At 42.0% G+C, this 18,863-nt stretch overlaps 1 protein-coding gene across 3 annotated transcripts in view; it reads right to left on the bottom strand.

Moving 5' to 3' along the window:
* BRF1 (BRF1 RNA polymerase III transcription initiation factor subunit) overlaps window positions 1-18,863 on the bottom strand; it is a 175,451-nt gene that overhangs the window by 155,371 nt on the left and 1,217 nt on the right. Inside the window, exons 2-3 of one of the 3 annotated variants that reach the window (XM_068682552.1) lie at window positions 17,303-17,415; window positions 637-717 (exon numbers count right to left, since the gene is read on the bottom strand). Coding sequence is in view for 1 of the 3 variants with exons in the window: in XM_068682551.1 (XP_068538652.1) it covers window positions 637-717; window positions 13,105-13,291 (268 nt within the window). In the remaining 2 variants the exon portion in view is untranslated. Of the gene's footprint in view, window positions 1-636; window positions 718-2,726; window positions 2,844-13,104; window positions 13,424-17,302; window positions 17,416-18,863 lie in introns of those variants that run through there. The other 2 variants (XM_068682551.1, XM_068682553.1) reach the window with 2 other exon arrangements.

The following is an 18,863-nucleotide window of genomic DNA, read 5'->3' as shown; positions in this document are numbered from 1 at the left end:
TTGAAACTGGAAGAACATTAGGTTTCTGGAATAAAAGCTGTTTTATTCATTCTCTTTAAGGACTGTACTTTGGGAAGAACTCAATTAAAATGGATAGCATGTAACCAGACCGTTTCCTTAAACATTTTCTGAACACTAAAATCTTTTTTCTACTTTTCCCTTCTCTGTTCAACAGTCATGTATTAAGCATGTGATTACTATGAAGTGTGCATAATGTGTGTATCTTTACTTTTATACTGTATAAAAACAAAAGCATTTCAACAATTATACTTTAAAATAAACATGCATTAAAAACACTCCAAGAACGCTGAAAACTGATGAAATAAAACGCTGAAGTAGGTTAACAAGATAACAAAAATGTGCAATTGGTATATCAACCTTGAAAAAGCCCTTTTAAAATCCAACAGTACTGTAAGGTGCCATTACCCTTTGTCAGCCATCTACCTGACCTCATAAATCAGGTATAACAACCAAATGAGAGCAAAGGAAAAATCAGAACTTGGCAGACTTGTCTAGTGACTAGCAAGTGGCCTGCCAAGGTTTTGAGGTCACATTCAAAACTACAAATTAATAGCAAATCAATCATGTTAATTAAAAAAAAAAAGTCACATCAATAAGATTAAAGCTTGTGGATACCATTCTGTAGAGTTTGTGCTCGTGACTCCTTTCCCAGGTTGGCATGGAATCCTCCTCCTAAGGTCGGTGTTTTGCCTGCACCTATTAGGGAAGGAAATAAAAAATATGTCAAATACAATACCTGAATTAAAACATTGAAAGAAAACTTAATGAGCCACTGAACTTGTTATCTGTATAATTTACAACATGCCAAATTACATTAAAAAGGATACTGCAGAGCGCTTGAAGGACTTAAGACAGAATGCAAACCCCGTGTCATTTTATTTCCTCCTCAGGATACCACTGTACATACAAAACTCTGTAAGTCCCCCTAAACTCAGCTCCAAATAAAGCACAAAAACGCCACATCCCTTATTTTGGGCAGAAAACAAAAATCAGTATCATGAGACACCGCTCAAAGTAAAACGTGAAAAATTCTTAGTTACATTTTTTGTCTGAAGAATATTCAATACTGAATTTTACTAGCTAATCACTGGCACTACAGAACATAAAACCACAGTTAGCATTCAATAATGACTTGTGTTGGCTACTACAGACGTAACACACACTTTATAATAACTTTGGTTTAACATCAGACACACAGAGCGAAACTTTGGCTACAAAAAGTGCAAGTCTGGAACTGCTATGTTTACACCCTGAAAGGCTGGAGACTAAAATAAGTCTGTGTTGTAAATTAACATCAACTAGAGGCTGGTTTATGCGTCTGTGCCAATGCTGAGGAGTCTGAATGCGGAGTCCTCTGGGAGTCAATGGAACTGCTCATGCAAACGAATCTTCCAGAGCAGGGAATTAAAACTACTAAGGACAGAAATAGTCTCTTACTTAAGCAGGAAGTTTTTAAAAAATAATCAGGCCACTCCAAGCAGGATATTAGAACCTATCAGCTTAACAGCGCGACCAAAAAGCTAAATTGCACAGGACTAAAAACAAGAAATTTGCTAGTAATTGGACTTTAGTCTGCTCTGCAGAATAAGAAGCGAAGTCATCTTGTTTCCTGCCATGTCTACAGTTTTCCTCAGGTTCTTGTCGCTGTGTTTTCTCATCTTACACCTGCTCTCTGGAGCAAACTGCAGTGGCTTTGGGACAGACACATACAAAGGCATGGAGTACCAGTGGAAAGCAATTCAGGGCATTTCCACTACACACCTGAGTAAGACACTTCCATAGCAAATCCAAACCATGAGAAACTACGGCCTGAACTTTTATTAGACTTTCTTAGCTAGTCTCTCTTAGCTGTATTTAATACATATCTTGTTGAGAAAGAACAGAACAGCTAATATTCTGGTAGAATTGCCTACAAGTCTTCCGAGCTTACTTTTCCAGGCAACCTTTCAATTAGGTTTCCAGCACTATCCACAACAGAAACCAAGTTCACCCTCACTTCATTAACAGATCCTTTCAACAAACAATAATCAGAAGCTCTCACATAAATGCCCCAAAGCTTAAGTACCTCAACATCCTAATTAGAGATAAAAATAGTCAGTGGTGACCTCCGCACTGAATACAGAGGTAAGCCTCCCAACCCTGTATTTTGCCTGTTATAGTCAGCAACATCTCCTTTCTATTCTTACAGGTACCAAAACAAACAGATCAGGCAAAACAGAGACTACCAAATTATCCCAGTGCTTATGCTGGTTTTGGTGTACAACTAGTAAGAATGGTTTACCCCACAAAAATATGTGAACCGTGACAAAGTCCTATGCACCTTTTCCTCAGCAGCAAATCTACCTCCAGAAGTTCTCTTTCCTACTCTCCCCTTTTTCTTGTTTCAAGGTTTGCTTTACCACGGGCCATCTCCCTCATCTGACTTCCAGCAGGAGAGGGCACAGCAGCAGAGACACGGGGCAGGATTGGGAAGGAGCAGCAGGGCGTGCTGGGGGTAGCAGGCTCACACAGCAACTGCCTCACAGCTCCACGATGCTTTTCCAGTCCTCTTGCTCTTTGAAGACATGAAAACACTCAACTATATTGGACTATCATCGTCAAAAGAGCTACATCGCTCTTTAATAGGTCTCTGTGTTACTAATAAAAAGCCTGCACTGAAACAATCAGCGGTGATAACAATGCTATTAACAACAAACTTAACTTACAAACTCTGCCAGCAGAATTGCTGCGTCCATTTCTCAGCTGGAGCTGGCATTTGGCTTTGCAAGCTGACAGAAAGCTGCTCTGCTGGGGGCACGCACGCTCAGAGCCGCAAACTGACGCTTCCACGGACTATGAAGTCTCACCCTCAGCTTTAATCTTTACAAAGGGGGAATGCAAAGCAAACTCATTAATACAACTGTACAGCTGGGTATTAAAAAGAGAAACTATAAAAAAGTTTTTTTTTTTAAATCTGTGAAATCATCAAATTCGTTTAAAGACCAAAAAACCCTACAAAGCTAGTCATTTAAAAGGTACAAAGGAAGGGAACAGCAATTGCCAGGCACAACTGAATTAACATTCCAGCTTCACTGAAGTTTTTACATTTCTTGACCTTTTCTATTTTTCCTCTACAACTTCAGAAATGAATTAAACAGGCTTTTGGTTTTTCACATTCAGCTTTCGAGACGGAGGAAAAGGAATACATCCGAGAAGTATTTGGTGTCTGCGAGCACTGCCTGCCAACTCCTCAACGTGAACACTAACACTTCCCGCAGCCAACTCAAATACCCTCCTCAGAGAGGTGGTGCCTCCCAGGGCACCTTGTCATCTACTGGTTATTTTTAGAAAACAACTCAGATTCTCAAGCTTTGCTTCACTGAAGCCTCCTCTCTCCTTCCTGTTAGCTTTGGATACTTTTGAAGTTTTGAATTGGAAGGCTTCAGTTGGATGGGACCTAAAAAAAACATCAAGTCTTTGGACAACAGAAGGCATGGAGAGATGTGCTAGGCAGCTCAAGAGGAGCTACTCGAATTTTTGGGGTCATCTTGGCAGGATGCAGTGCCCGAGGACACAAAATGAGGAGAACCAATGGAGGTCACACACCTGGAAACGTGATGATACCTGGGCAAAGCTTCCACAGGCCCAGACCCAGCTCCTAACCCCACACCCAGGGCAGGGGGTTTGGGCTGGATGACCTTGAAGGGCCCCTTCCAACCCCAGCCCCACAGCTCCCCTCAGACCCTGCCACCTTGGCTATTTCTGAGCTTCAGGTTCAACACCTGGAGAAGAAACAGCACCACTCCCAGTGACATGGATCTTGTTTCCTCTAAATGAACAAGCACGTGAAGACCAGGAATGAAGCTGCTACAAGTGGAACTGAAGCGTATCTGGTGTTCGATAGGACCAGGGCTACCAAAACCCTTCCCTGTGAAATTAAAACTGGAGAACTCCAGCCCTTTCTTCTGCACATGATAGGAGAAAAGGCTTCAGTTTAAACTGACGTATTTATAGACCCATCATAAAAATCAGTAAATAATGCAAACTGCATCCCATCAACTGTTTCATAGTCAGGATGGGCTAGGTAATCTATCATAAAACTTAACGAGCTTCCTACTAAAGTCAGGCCACAAAAGTCAAAAGGAGAGTAGGTCAATGTCCCGTTACAATTCATGCCTATAATAATAAAATGATGTAATTAAAGTCTTCCGAGCATAAAAAACAACTAAAATCAGTAGACTTCTTTTCTCAGGCATTTTTAAAGGGAAGTTAACAAACCTGCATGTATGCACCACAGCCAGCGCAAACGCTACTGCTGAATAAATTTATACAGACAAAACTTTTAATCTAGTCCACCCATAGCTAGTTTTCTATGTGCTTATTTTCATAACTACCAACCAGGGAGATAAACATACCGTTGTGTTCACCACGCCCAAGTTTAAGACTGCACAAGTCTCTGAAAGTCAGTCTGCGTCCAAGCTACGTGCAACGCTCAGCATCTACCCAACCGACAGCAGCATACTCTGCAGCACTTCAAGCAAGCGTTTGTTGCCATCACAAGGACAGCACATAAAACATTCAGTGTAGGAAAAAATCCTATGCTCAGCTCTGATGCAAGATTGCCACCTTGAGGATTTCAGAAGAGAAGCAAAAAGTGATTCCGCTCAAGTCACAAACCTGCAGTCATTATTTTATGCATGAAGCAGATGCAAGTTTCCCCTCTTCCTTCCCAACAGGATTAGTTTTGTAATCAGAAAAGTGAAAACCTAGCACAAAGTGAAACACATATATACTCTTCAAAACTTCCCCAAAAGGTCTGCAAATCCAGTATACCAACACTTTCTTCTGTTTTGCAAGTTACATCATGACCACTCTACATAATTTAACACTAACCATGAATTTGTCATCTCTAGAAATCCAGACCACAAATAAGAGGAATTTTGCTGATATTTTTATTTTCAGTTCACAGAGTTTCAAGTTTAGTATGTGCATTACTGCTGGAATCCATTTCAGAACTGTTCAAGGCTGTACTGTAAGAAATATTTTATTCCAGGACTTTGTCTATCAATACATCCTACATGGAAACCCATTAAAAGCTACCAATTAAAAACAACCCCCCTACTTCTACCACTTCTGTAAGACTGAAAAATACATAATAATCCTTTATTGTATACAAGTCACCACTCAAAAACAAATAATCTGATAGGAATACAGAAATCATCATCTTTACCAAGTGTCCCACTCTGTCAGTACTTACTTTCAAGTTCTAGAGGGGGGAAAAAAGGCATATCATATAAATAGTTAATAAGCTTAGCTTAAGTATTATGAAAGCATTTTCTTCCCTGTATCTAGTCCCTCTCTTCTTTCTTTTTTGCTGACCATAGCTTTCCACTGTTCAACATACTTTATTTCCACAAACCCCAGAAGACTCAAATACTTTGATAAGTCAAACTGCAGTCACGTCCTGCACTTAGGGTCAATATTGCTCACACTCTCAGATCTAAGAACAAAGAAGTTTTTAAGGATAAAGTAGTAAATATAAAACTCTACACTAAGCTTCCACGTGTACACCTGAAAAACTGAACATACCATAGCTTTACAAAAGGGTATCCTACGTTAAATTTGCCAAGGGACACTAAAGAGTGAGAACACACGTTCAGCATTTATGACACCACAAATGGGTCACTGCAGTAAGTTGCTTATAATATACTTGCAAGCAAAGATTTGGATTAGCAAAATTTTCCCTTGATATTCTAATACTTGAAACAGATTACTTAAAGTTGTGGAACCTCCTCTTCTAGAAGTTTTAACAAATGCTTGCTGGTGTGTTCGGGGCTACAGGTTCACAATTTGCGTTTCACATATGAGCAAAAGCAAGCAGATAACTTCCTACAAGTGACATTCATCCTATCAGCCTCAATTTGGTATTTTGCAATCTTATGTACATTTGCAGATGGAGAATCTTATATATGTATGCTGCACAAGAGCCATGAGCTTTACTTGATCCTGATTCACTGCCGAACTTGGACTAATGTTGTCAATGCCCCTTGCAACCTCCCATTTCTATGACCATGCCTATGACATACAGCTGTGACCCTCCTAAATCCTCCTGGCTTAGTTACTACATAAGAACAAGATTTTAATTCGCACCAGTTATTGTACATCTCAAACAAATGTCAAGATGTCATTCAGAGAAAGGTACACAGTTGTAATTTAGTTGATCACATTTTTAATCAGAAGTCACCAAACCCAATAGAAATTGGGAATAAACCTATTTCAGGACAGTCATGCTGTTCAACCTCACATGGAGATGCTGGTGATGTACACACATCTCAGATCCCAAATACAAGTTAAGTCCTCTGGGGCAAGAATCCTATTTCGGTGACCAGCCCACAATCATTCCATAACCATCCTATCGAGGCTTTCCACAACGTGCATTTGATGATAAAATATCCTGTAGGTCTTATATGGAGTTGGGAAACGACCCTAGTTCCACTAACTTGTCTTCTCCATTCCACAGTTTCATCACCAGAATGACTGTGTCTAAATGGATGTACGATTTCCTTTCATGCTGCTATGAACTAGCCAACTTGAAAAGAGACGGACAGCATAAAAAAAATCAGGAACACCACCACCTCCATTAAGTACCACGGACTTTTTTTTTTTTTATAGCAGCCACCAATATCTGAGCAACGAAGTCCCTTCTCTACTTAACTCCACACTAACCTTGACTGCGTCTAACATTCGATGACCAAGGTAAAGCAAAGACAAGATCTTTAATTTAATACAAACTGAGGTAGAGGTCTCTATGAAGTTCCTCTACATTTTGCAAAGCTACGCAGCTGGTTAGGGAAGACAATGCTGAGTAAGAGCTAGTCAAAAGCTTATGCAAAAATAATTCTAATTTAATTTTTTACTACAGATACGACCACAAACTTTGTAGGAGGCTAGGGGGAGCCCCAGCCCAGGGCATCAGGCATCTCCGTGCAGGTTACTCCTACGAAGCTTATCAGATGCTATTTCTCCCAATTAATTACCATGTGTTTAAGGACCTTTTCTGAAACTTAAAGCTCAGCTTCCCCAGGCACAGTGCCTTTCAGGATCACAAGCTCAGTGTGCCTTGCAGTGCTATCTTCCAACGCTGATTTTTTTCAGTTACGTCTTCCAGCTCGCTGCTGCACTGCTTGAGCATCAGCATGGAGCTGTTTTCTTCTCCTGTGATTAGTGTCAGATTGAAGCCTTAGACTTCCATTTTCTCAGCTTCTTTAGAGAAAATCTGAAGAGATCTAGACTATCAAAGTCTGCTCCACGTTGAGCTTTCCTCTCCATGCTATCTTCGCTTTCATACTTATTTTTCCTGTCAGCCTCAGGGAAAATACTTGTGAAAGCCGCTTCTCCCAGCAAGTACCACAAGACGGGGTACTCCTGTACAGACACAGCACAAGAGTGATCAGAGGATACGCTGCTTTCAGATGCGGCATACAACTCAATTTGCCTTTCTACAAAAGCAGTGACTGTAAAATCTATGCTGAGGAGGGCTCAGTAGAGCTCCTTTTTCCAGTGTACAATTACAGGATAATGAGGAGGTGGAAATGTAGCTCATTCCCAGAGCCTGCATCACTGTGCTTCAGTGTCGAGGTACATTCAAATGTTATGACTGATAGGGGTCTGTTAAGAACTTGGGTACAACAAAAAAAACAGATTACATTAACTTCAATTAGGAAAACGAGGAATTTTAATTCAAACACTTTGCAAATTTGGTGCAAAGACACAAGCAGCAACCTCTTTGGATGATTTTGTGAGAGTCTGAACTTGCTATCAATTATAAACTGAACTGTTATTCTTCAAAACTAAATTCTTGTATGAAAAGCACATATTTCAAACATAGCTTGTGCAGATAACAGTTCCTTGGAGCTCACATGTACATGACAACTCTCTTCCACTGGTACTTGCAGACTCTTGAATCAGTTTAATAAAGTTCAGGAATGACACTCTTCTGCATGGCCTTCACAAGCATCGAGAGAATAACATGGCCAGGATCAAATGTTGAGGCTAGGTTCTTACCTGGTTGTGACCACTTGCAACAGAATTTAAAAGTGCAATTAACTGGAACAGAACGGGGCTTACCAAAGCTTTCACTAGCTCGTGCTTGGAGGACTTTCCCACCAGAGAATAGATAGATACACATCAGCCCCCCCATAGGGCATGAAGATGGTAACCTTCACACTGAAGGGCCTTACCAGCCCACCACCCACCAAGGGGTGGGTGCTTCACAAGACTCACCACTCCCTGTTGGGCAGCAGTAATAAGAATTGTGGGATTAGGCTAACTTGCAACCACATTTTCCTCTTCCATCAAGATCATGGCCATGAAGAGCATTGGTGTCTTGATGAGACAGGCAGGTGATGCCCCTCTCCAAAGGGTGTCTCACCAGGACTGACATGGCCTAGCACCCTCTTTGTGTATCTATAAATGTACAATACCTCATTTTAAACGCCCCCAACTACCATCAGGGAAAAATTCATGATCCCAATTACAAAGGATGGCACATGGAACTTGATAAACCTCACTCTAAATAAGCTTTTGTCTTGCAGTCTGGATATCTGGATACCTAATAGTAAGACTCTCTCATAGTCATAAATGTTTCTTCTATCAACTTCTAACTACGTATTCTGATCTTTTTGTGAAACGCTTTCAAGAGATAACATACCGATAACTGTCAACATCAGAGAATTTTTGTTATCACTTCCCCAAACAAAAGCTGAAAGAAAACAGTATTAATACTGAGGGACACCTGATGTTTATACTGAAAAACCATTGCCCTCAGATTCTTAGACCAGTTTTAACAGGACAGTGAAAACCCTCAAAAGCATCTGTGTAGAGCTCAGAGAAAAAAAAAAAAAAAATCAACCTTCTTCTGTAGACTCAGCACTGCTGCACCAAGTCAGACCAAAGGTCTTAGTCCAGTATCCTACCTCTGAAAGGTAAAGACCATTAACAAACATACCTACAAGCACAAAGCATAAGAGCAAAGCTTGTCATGTTGCCCTGATTCTAGAGATCTAAGGCAGATGGATTTCCTGAGCCAGAAACTGTATCTTATTCTTAATGGCCACGCCACATCTTTGTCCTGTTTGTTCAGTCCTTTTTGAACCCGTATGAACTTTTAACACCCACCACTTAAGACTCACAATTTAATGAAATAGGGGCTGCTTTGTTTTTTTCTGGGAGAGAAAAAAAAGACAAAAATAAAAGAACAACCACCACTCGTGATGCTTCTGAACATCCTACTTGCTACCTTTAAAAGCTACCTGCTACCTTTGTTAGTGCTCCCCCGTTTTTGCATTATGTGATACTGAACAATTGCTCATTGAAACCAGGATATTGTACACAATTTCAGACCTCTATCATGTTCCCATTCAATCATCTCTTTCTTAGTCTGAAGAGGCTGAGTGTATTCAGTCATTTCTCAAGAGGAGAAACGCTCCTCTTGATCACCTTATCTCCCTCTCTATCTTTTCTAGCTCTACCAGACATTTTCTTGAGGATGGAGAAAAAAACAGAGGAACAGACCAGAACTGCACGCCGTATTTAAGTTGCAGACAGGGCTGTAGATACAGAACAGTGACTTGCACTGTTATAGCCTTTTCCTGAAAACTTCTAACATTACCTTAGCCATACCGTGTTTTATTTATTTGTTTTGTAACGTGAATGAACATTGAGCTAAATATTTTTATAGTTATCCATTGAAACCCTAAAGGACCTCTTTCTAAAGTTACAATGACTGGTCCAAATTCCATCATCTCATGGAGGAAAGGAACAATCCTCACTCACACAACTCTTAATCCCACGTGCTACCCTACTACCTAGACTACTACTAGCAACTGGTTATTGTACAGTCTTTACTATCCCAAATAATTTAGTGTTGTCAGCAAGTCTCATTAACACAACATTCACTTGTTTTCCACATTATCAGACAGCCCGAATGCCTGTGGAACTTCACTGCCACCTCCTCCATGAGAATTATTATTATTTAGTTATATCCTATGTTACGTAGTGTTTAAGTAGTTTCTCTGTAATGACTTTCTCTTATCCATGACAGCTCAGACTCTTTAGCTTCTGGTGAAGGATCTCGCTGACCTCCTTTTGCAAATCCAACAATCTTCTTTGTCTACATACTTACTGACTTTTTTAGAAAGCTCCAAAAAATCTGCTAGGCACGACTTCACCTTGCCATGAACCATTCTTCCCCCATATTTACCTGTACATCCACCTGTTCTGTCTTTCACTGTTTCTGTCCTTTTGCCCATTTCTGTCCTTTTGCCCATTTCTGCCTGCATTTTTTCAAAACTTCCCTTTAGTAGCGAACCAAGATCTTTCACTCAAATCCCCTCATTTTCTCAGCACACCCATGCTCAGATGTTAAAACCGTCTGAACAATGAAACAGACACACACACGGGCGTTGGAAAGTACTGGCCGTACCAACCCTCTGTGAGAGGCATCAGCTTCCTATGCTAGGCACACCAACATCCAAGGTTCAGTACTGCCTGTGGAAACATAACTGATCTCACACCTTCTTCCAACCCTTACAGGACAAAAGAAGGGATTTCCCAGGTGTCAGTTGCTGGGCTTACTGTCAAGGACTTGGCACGAGGCAGACAGGCCGCTTTGCATCAATGCTGAGAAGCACAGGACTCTTCCCTCTTTCAGCAAACAAATGCAAGTTTCTGAATCTTCAACATGCAGCTTGGCAAAATAAAAGGTTTTGCTAGATGTACCAAAGAGAAGTCAATAACAGTATCTCAGTGCTTTTCATTTCCTCCTTCTTTTTTATGAATATGAAAATAAATAATGAATAAAGGCATCTATAGCTATTCTACATATATTAGCACACAAATGGGAGCTCCTATGGAGCCTGGAGGGGCTTAGGAATCTCACAAGATTTGTTGCACAACCAGGAAATCCAAACTCCTCAGACAAAAGAAACCCACTCAAATCCCAGCCCTGCACCAGAGAACCTGACAGCCCTCACAACTGGCAAAACCTAGGCGATGGTCTCCGAGTCGCCCACCTCTACTGATCAGAAGTCGGGGTCTCAAAAATGGTAGCCCAGGCACCTCTAACACTGCAACACTCCACACTGGGGGGCTGCCCACGAACACCAGACTGCAGTCGAAGGAAACTTAGCCCAAGGCATTTCTTATACTGGGGATCCCTCAGAGCCACAGTGCTAAAAAGCCTACAGAGATGATGAGAAAAGAAGTTAAAAACAGATAACTTTGATCAAATCCTGCTTATATCATCAGAAGAATCACCGAAAGCTACAGCTTACCAGAAAACCTTGTTTTAAGCAAACACATTAAAAGAAATGTACATTCCACTGCAAATTACCCAGACAGGACAACACTCAGAGAAGGATGAATTCTGTCTTCCTTATATAGGAAACAAGTTTCATCCCCATTCCCAAGTACTTAAATCAATGTCATACTAGCATAATAGACAAGCATACATCACAAAGACACTGTTACTACAGCTCAAATACATCTTTTCAGATTAGCTTGTATTCCTCAGTTTAAAATCAAGGGAAAAAAATCCATGACATGACGGAAGCATTTGTCTTAAAGCATAACATATACCTACATAAATTATCATGCCCAAATTCCCATAAAATATTTACTGTGTGAAATAGGGCCCCTCACTCATCCTCGCGCTAACTTTGCAAATCCACAAGCAGCATTGTAGATTTATAACAGTGTTCTATTATTTTCACAAACAATTTCACCAAAATGCAAGCATTAATGCACACGGGGACTTAAGTGCTAGTATGTATGACAGTATCAGCATGCAGTGAAGCCCCTGAAACCACACCTTGTGCCAGCCAGATAAAGCCACCATACACACTCCAATTAGCTTTTCACTTTTACACACCCACCTATCTTCACAGTGCTTATGTCTTCCCAGCTGCTAGAGGTATTCTTCAGTGTGATGTGTAATAGGTAACTATTTACACGAGACCAAGGAACTACCTATTGAGAATTCATTACTGCATTGTCCATTAAAAGGAGAAGCCAATTACAGCATCCCAGGACTTGCACAGAACATCCCTTAAAGGAACTTTGGAAACTGCTGTGCAGCTCAGCCCAAAGAGGAAAGAACCTCAGGATGGTGCAGTTCTCTCTTTCTCTCCTGATATTTTTTCAGAGCTCCCAAAATGAGTTTTACCTTGCATGCCATCTGTCCTGCATAATTTTGGGTGGGAGGTAAAAAGCAGTACAAGTCCGTAAAAATGGACTCCCCACATCACTACAAGAAAAAGCGCAGGATACGTGAGTTAGTCAGGAGCTTATGAGGAAATGTAATGCCAGCACCCTGAGATGGAAGATGGCAATGGCACCAGACATCTAGGGGAACCCTACACTACAAACCCCCAAACTCCACCATGCAGTGCTGGCCTTTCCACCACACCGACTCTTTCTTCCCCACAGACCATAAAACACTTCAGGCCCCTTCTTTCACTACTAAGCTCCTTCACAAGGCTCCTTACCATGTTTCTTGCTTTTTCTTTCTCCCTATACTTATTCCCCACAGCTATTTCCTCCTCTCCTCTTCCAACCACCCTGTCCTCTGCATGCAGCCCTGTGCCACACACACACCCCTTATCCTGCAGGGCTACACCCCAACCCCCCCATTTACAGAATGAGCCCCTTCACCCATTGCTTCCAGCCTCTTTTTGCCTCCACCACATCACCTCCATGCCTCCGTTCACTCCCTCTGCCCACCAGCCACCTAACTGTCCCGTCTCCCACCCCAAATCATTTCACAGCTCCCCATACAGCCACCCCTTCCACTGGACACCTTCCCTCGCACACCCAGCCCACCCCACACACAGCCCCAGCCCCTCATGCACTTACCCCTGCCACACACGAAGCATCTCCCCACCTCCCGCAGCACCTTTCCCCACCCACCCCATCTCCCTGTCCCCCACCTCACACAGCAGGCAGTGCCCCTCTCCCACACCCCCCCCTGTGCTTTGCAGAGCTCTTTTCTCCACGTGCTGCCCCCAAAACCCACACCACTGCCACCCCCCTGTCCCCCCCGCTCACCGTCTAGCGACACGAACTGCCCCACGGCAGAGGAGCCGCCGCCGCTGTTCTCCACGAACTGCACCTCGGAGACGATGATGTTGTCCTCCAGCACCGAGCCGCAGCCCGTGCACACCGCGTCCCCGCGAGCCGAGTCCACCTCGATCTCCGAGCAGCCGCAAGCGGCGCACACCCGCCCGCCCGGCATCGCGGCCCCCCCTCACCTCAGCCCCGCCACCCCCCGACTGACACCGCCCGGCCCGGCACGGCCCGGCCCGGCCCCGCTCAGGCCTCGCTCGCCGGTACCGGCACGGGGAGGAGCGCGGCGGCGGCCGCCCCCTCGCCGGTTCTCGCGAGACATGGCCGCGCCCCTCAGGGCGGGGGGGCGAGGAAATGGCGGCGGGGCGGCGCCTGAAGGGCCTCGGGGGAGTCACCACACGGGTGTTTGTGGGGATTCTGGCCGATAGGGCTGTTATAAATGCGTGTCTCAAGTGTATTCAGTGTTCTGTGAAGCCAGCCCGTCAGCTTTTCGTGTTGAGCTGCGGGAAAGTGAGAGGTTGCAGGCTGTATGAAAATCCACTCAAGTTTCCCCAGGTTTCATTGATTTCATCATAGGCTTCTAATCTAAGCTTATTTAAGTTGTTAATCAGTTCATGATGCGGTTTCTGCACAATAAAATGCTTCCTCTCTGCTAGTCATTGTCCTTCACACTCAGGTGGTTTCATTTCAAGGGAAAAGAGTATCACTAAACAAGGAAATTTGCACTTTGGATAGCAAGTGGTATAGAATCATACAATCTAGAGTCATTAAGGTTGGAAGAGACCTTCAAGATCATCTGGTCCAACCATCACCCTACCACCAATGCCACCCACTAAACCATGTCCCTAAGCACCACGTCCAACCTTTCCTTGAACACCCCAGGGACGGTGACTCCACCACCTCCCTGGGCAGCCCGTTCCCATGCCTGACTGCTCTGTTATTCTTGACATGCTATCAAGCCTATAATAATTAAAAGGTGTGTATACGCCATCAGTAACTAAAAGTGGTGTAAAAATATGCGGCAGAGAAAAGTGTGGGCCTCATTTTCTCATCTTCTGTATGCCAATTTGTGTTCCCTTGCAGATAAAATCGGAGCTACAACGCTCATATTTCAAAATAATGCTTCTGTTATGCTTCAAAAATTATTCATCAATCAAATCTGTTCGACCATTCTATTATAATAAATGGGTAAAAATGTTATGGAGCATAATGAATCGGTTTCAGGTAGGTACTCTGAGTTTTGCCTAAGGTACCATAGCATTTAAGTCTAGTGCTTTGTAACTGTTTTGTTCATTCGTTCCTGAACCCAACAAATACACTTTCAGCCAAGGTTATTGTCTGCTTTATCACGCAGCCCATATGTGTGGCATTCCACTGACCAAAACTGAGCAGAATAGATACCACAGCAGGATTTTTGTATACTTTGAGCTGTTGGCATTAGAAATACACAAATCCATTAATGCAGAAATATCACAAAATTATACACCATGTAGATAATGTCAGAGGAAAATGATAATCCTGATACAATTCCTGAACAAATATTTTTGTTATTTATAGGAGGAGAAGGTCCCATGAAAAAAATATAATAATAATAATAATAATAATAATAATAATAATAATAATAATAATAATAATAATTTTTCTCACTCAGAAAAGTCTCTGCAGTATCAGAACATTTTAATTGACAACTACCAAACCAGATCACTCATACAGTTCTATGACAGAGGTCAGCACCAACACAAGAAACCCTGCAGCAAACAGCTATGAAATACTTTTCCCTAAAAAAGTTTACTCTTAACTCACTTAAGTAGAGGCTGATGTATTTGTGATCCATGAAGAATTAAATTTTGCATCCCCATTCCAAAATTAGTGGTGTTTTGATTGTTTAAGTGTTACCAGTCTTTCCTGGGAGTCCCAAAGAAGTTTGGAGTGCTTTGAGTTTTTCGTTTTGAATGTGACCAGCAGAGGGCCCCAGTGAAAGTATCACATACAGCTGATGTGCCAAAAAAAAAAAAAAAAAAAAAGTTATTTAATGTGATACTGAATAAGGAAATGTGTCCTTTGCCTCATCCTGCTCATGAAAAGCTTTCTTATACACAAGTCACCACTGTAAGATCTTTGTCCTTTCTGCTTGCAAGAGTATTAACTAAATCCTTTTTGACCATTTACTCAGTTCACTTAGGATAGCATAATAACCTATTAGTAAGCCATCTCAAGCTGGAATTGGAGTTAGAACTGACAGATTAAAAATTTGTGTTGACAGAACCCCAGTATCTGCACTATTTTCCCCTTTCGGTCAAGAGGAGAAAAGAACCTGCTTTCCATTTTACCTACCCTCATATTTCATACCTCTTATTTTCACTCTAAATGTAATAAAAAATGGTGATCAGGATGTCTGTTAGCCCAGACTGACCGATTTCCTTCCTGCTGTGTCTGCAGGAACCCTGAATATAACCCCAAGCTCTCCCACCCTTTTTGGGTTTTAAAGAAAGGAACTATTCTCACTTGCTTGAAAAATAGAATAAATATGTATATTTTTTTTCCTACTGCTCATGCAACAGTAGGAAGAATGCAAATGGGCTGTACAAAAACAGGCGGGAGTGCAAGGGAATCCCACTCTGCTAATGCTGAACAGCACAGCAGGGACTATGCTAGAGCAAGGTGATGACACATCACTCACTGCACTTTCACAAGGAACGAGTCTTCTTCTATAAATAAACTAATTTGAAGCAGATTCTTACATACCATATGAGAGAAAACTCATGGACTCTGTGCCTTGTCATCATAGCTGAGCCTTCTGTGTACTGAGCCTCCCAACTCACCCACATGCGTGGGAAATATTTTTGGTTAAAGTTCGAGGCACAGAGGTTAATCCCTTGACTTGATCGGCTGCTGTGAGCATGTGAGTATCCACAGCAGTCTGGGATTTCAGCTGTGATCATGCATCTTAAAATCTGGCCTAAGAGTCTGTCTGAACTCTCACGATAAGTTTGGGATGTGCCCACAACAGGGGTGGGGGCAAAACACAGAGGAAACCTTCTTTGGTTCTGGACTGTCCAAAATAAGCCAAAATAAATGATGCATTCAACCTGCAAATTTGCACACAGATTCTTTGGAGCTGAAGTCAGCTCCAAACTAGATAGAGGGGGAACAAAGGATTTCGAAATGGATTAACCTTATAAGGATAGTGATAGCAGCTGGATGCTTCTTTTTCTCTCTGTGCCAGGCCAAATACATTTGTCTATACTAGTGATGGACACAAGGGGGCACCCAAGGAAAATGAAATGGTCGAGGAGCTGCAATGCTCCCCGGGTTAGACTCATTTTCCATCTGTTTTCCTTTTTTTTTTTTTTCCTGCGTCTTTTCTAATTATTTCCTGACATTGTTTTCTTGACGTTTATCAATAAAGGGTAAATTAAAAAAGCTTTGGGAAAAACATTCTGAGAAGTAAAGTTCTTGGCATCTGTTAAATCAGGTGGCAAAGCAGATTAGCAAACACTCGAACTTATCTCTGTGCAATCACGTCTTTGCTGTTCGGAGACAGCACTTTGCAACTGAGCCTTGATTCCTAGGTAAGCGGCAGAGAGACCAAACGGCTCTCACAGCTGCTGTTCCAGGATCTGCACCTTGCACAATTCTTAGTATGTGAGGAGAAACCTCAAATTCTGCATCTTAGAAAATCCACTGAGAAATCAGCAGATGGAAAGTTACTGAGTACAAAGGTCCCAAAGCAACCACCAGTTTGGGAAGCCTCTCATCAGCTAATTGTAGGAAGCTGTGTGCAATACTGCTGTCTAGCTGTTCTATTCCTAAAATCCCCCCTGCACACACACTACTTGAAGATGTACAACTAATAACTTACATCTAATAACTGAGTGCTTTTAGGAAGGATGTAAATAAAGCAAGGAACAAACAGGTATGTCCTCACAGTTTCCAGCAATCTGCAGCTTCAGAACTTCATCAGCTGAAGGTTAATACACAGCAGGAGACTTTTTATCTGCTTGTTTAATCAGTTTTTGAACTGTGTATGCATTCAACATCCACAACATCCGGTGGTTTAGGGTTTATCACAGCTTAGTTGATTAGCAAGTGAAAAAAGTTTAAAACGGACTAAACATTTCAGTTGATAATGTTTAGTTCTTGGGCTATAATGAGTGACGAATAATTGCTCCCTTCTTACCTTCTTCATGCCATTCAGGATTTTATACTCCTGTTTTACAGCTTCTCTCAGTCAGGATCACTTCACAAGAGCAACTCTTCCTCCAGAAAATTGCAATGCTGATCAGCAGCAGTCTGGAAAAAAAATAAAATCTGTTCAAGGCAGTCACTTAAGAGGAAACCCTTTTTAAGGAAGCACAGAATCACAGAATTGTTCAGGTTGGATGAGGCCTCCAAGATCATCTAGTCCAACCTTTAACCTAGCACTGACAAATCCGCCACTAAACCATGCCACTAAGTTCTACATCTACACATTTCTTGAAGACCTCCAGGGATGGTGATGCAACCACTTCCCTGGGCAGCCTGTTCCAATGCTTCACAACTCTTTCAGTAAAGAAATTTCTCCTAATATTCAATGTAAACCTCCCTTGGCACAACTTAAGGCCATTTCCCCTCATCACTTCGTCCCTGGGAGAAGAGCCCAATCCCCACCTCGCAAGAACTTCCTTTAAGATAATTGTAAAGTACAAAGAGGTCTCCCCTGAGTCTTCTTTTCTGTAGGCTAAACAACCCCAGCTCCTTCAGCCACTCCTAATAAGACTAGTTCTCTGGGCCCTTCACCAGCTTCGTTGCCGTTCTTTGGACACACTCCAGGGCCTTGATGCCTTCTTGTAGTGAAGAGCCCAAAACTGAACATAGTGTTCGAAGTGCAGCCTCACCAGAGCTACGTACAGAGGGACAATCACTTCCCTAGTCATGCTGACCATGCTGTTTCTGATACAAGCCAGGATGCTGTTGACATAGCATTGCTGTTGATAGCATTGATTATATTCTGCACTGAATAACTGAAGGCCTCCATCACCTCAAGTTGCAAGTGCAGAATAATATTCCTGTGAAAAATACAACTCTGCTTATCTGCAGCTGTGGTATTCTGCATCTGGTTTGTTCAAATGTTCATGAAATCCTCACTCACCATCAGAGAACACTTCCAGTCAGCTAATTCTCTATTTAAGCAACTGCCTGCATACCTAGAAATCAAACCAAAATGAGGAAATGCCTGGTTATACATGTAAGTGCCATTGCTGTGTGCATACTTCATGAGGGGCTATTTTGGTGCAAATACATTTTCTATATAGACTGAAAGTGAGGCTTTCGCTCAATGTTAATATTCACTTAAAAGGAAAAAAACAAACAAACAAAACCAAACAGGTATATTACACCAGATGGTTTTACACATTCAAATGCAGGCGCAAGCCACATGTCTTATTGATAATTTCCGAATAGATTTGGAAAAGCAGCTACACAGTAGTGGACTATCTGCTTAGCGTTGAAGTAAATGCAATGCAGTTAAAAAAATAAGCTATAAACTATGCCTGTGAAGTGCCTAAGATAGTGTTGATCATTAATGGTTGGACTTGATGATTTTAGAGATCTTATCCAACCAAAATGATTCCATGATTTAGAAATGATACCTAACAAGTCACATGTAGGATTGTAAGAAGAAACAACCTCTTGAACAGGGGTTAGCTAGCTACATTAGAGCTGGATGTTAAAAATCCTGAGGTCACCAGGTGGTATTAATA

The sequence above is a fragment of the Anas acuta genome, chromosome 5 (genome assembly GCF_963932015.1).
Source record: "Anas acuta chromosome 5, bAnaAcu1.1, whole genome shotgun sequence".
NCBI lineage: Eukaryota > Metazoa > Chordata > Aves > Anseriformes > Anatidae > Anas > Anas acuta.
This window is presented reverse-complemented; position numbering and strand designations above follow the sequence as displayed.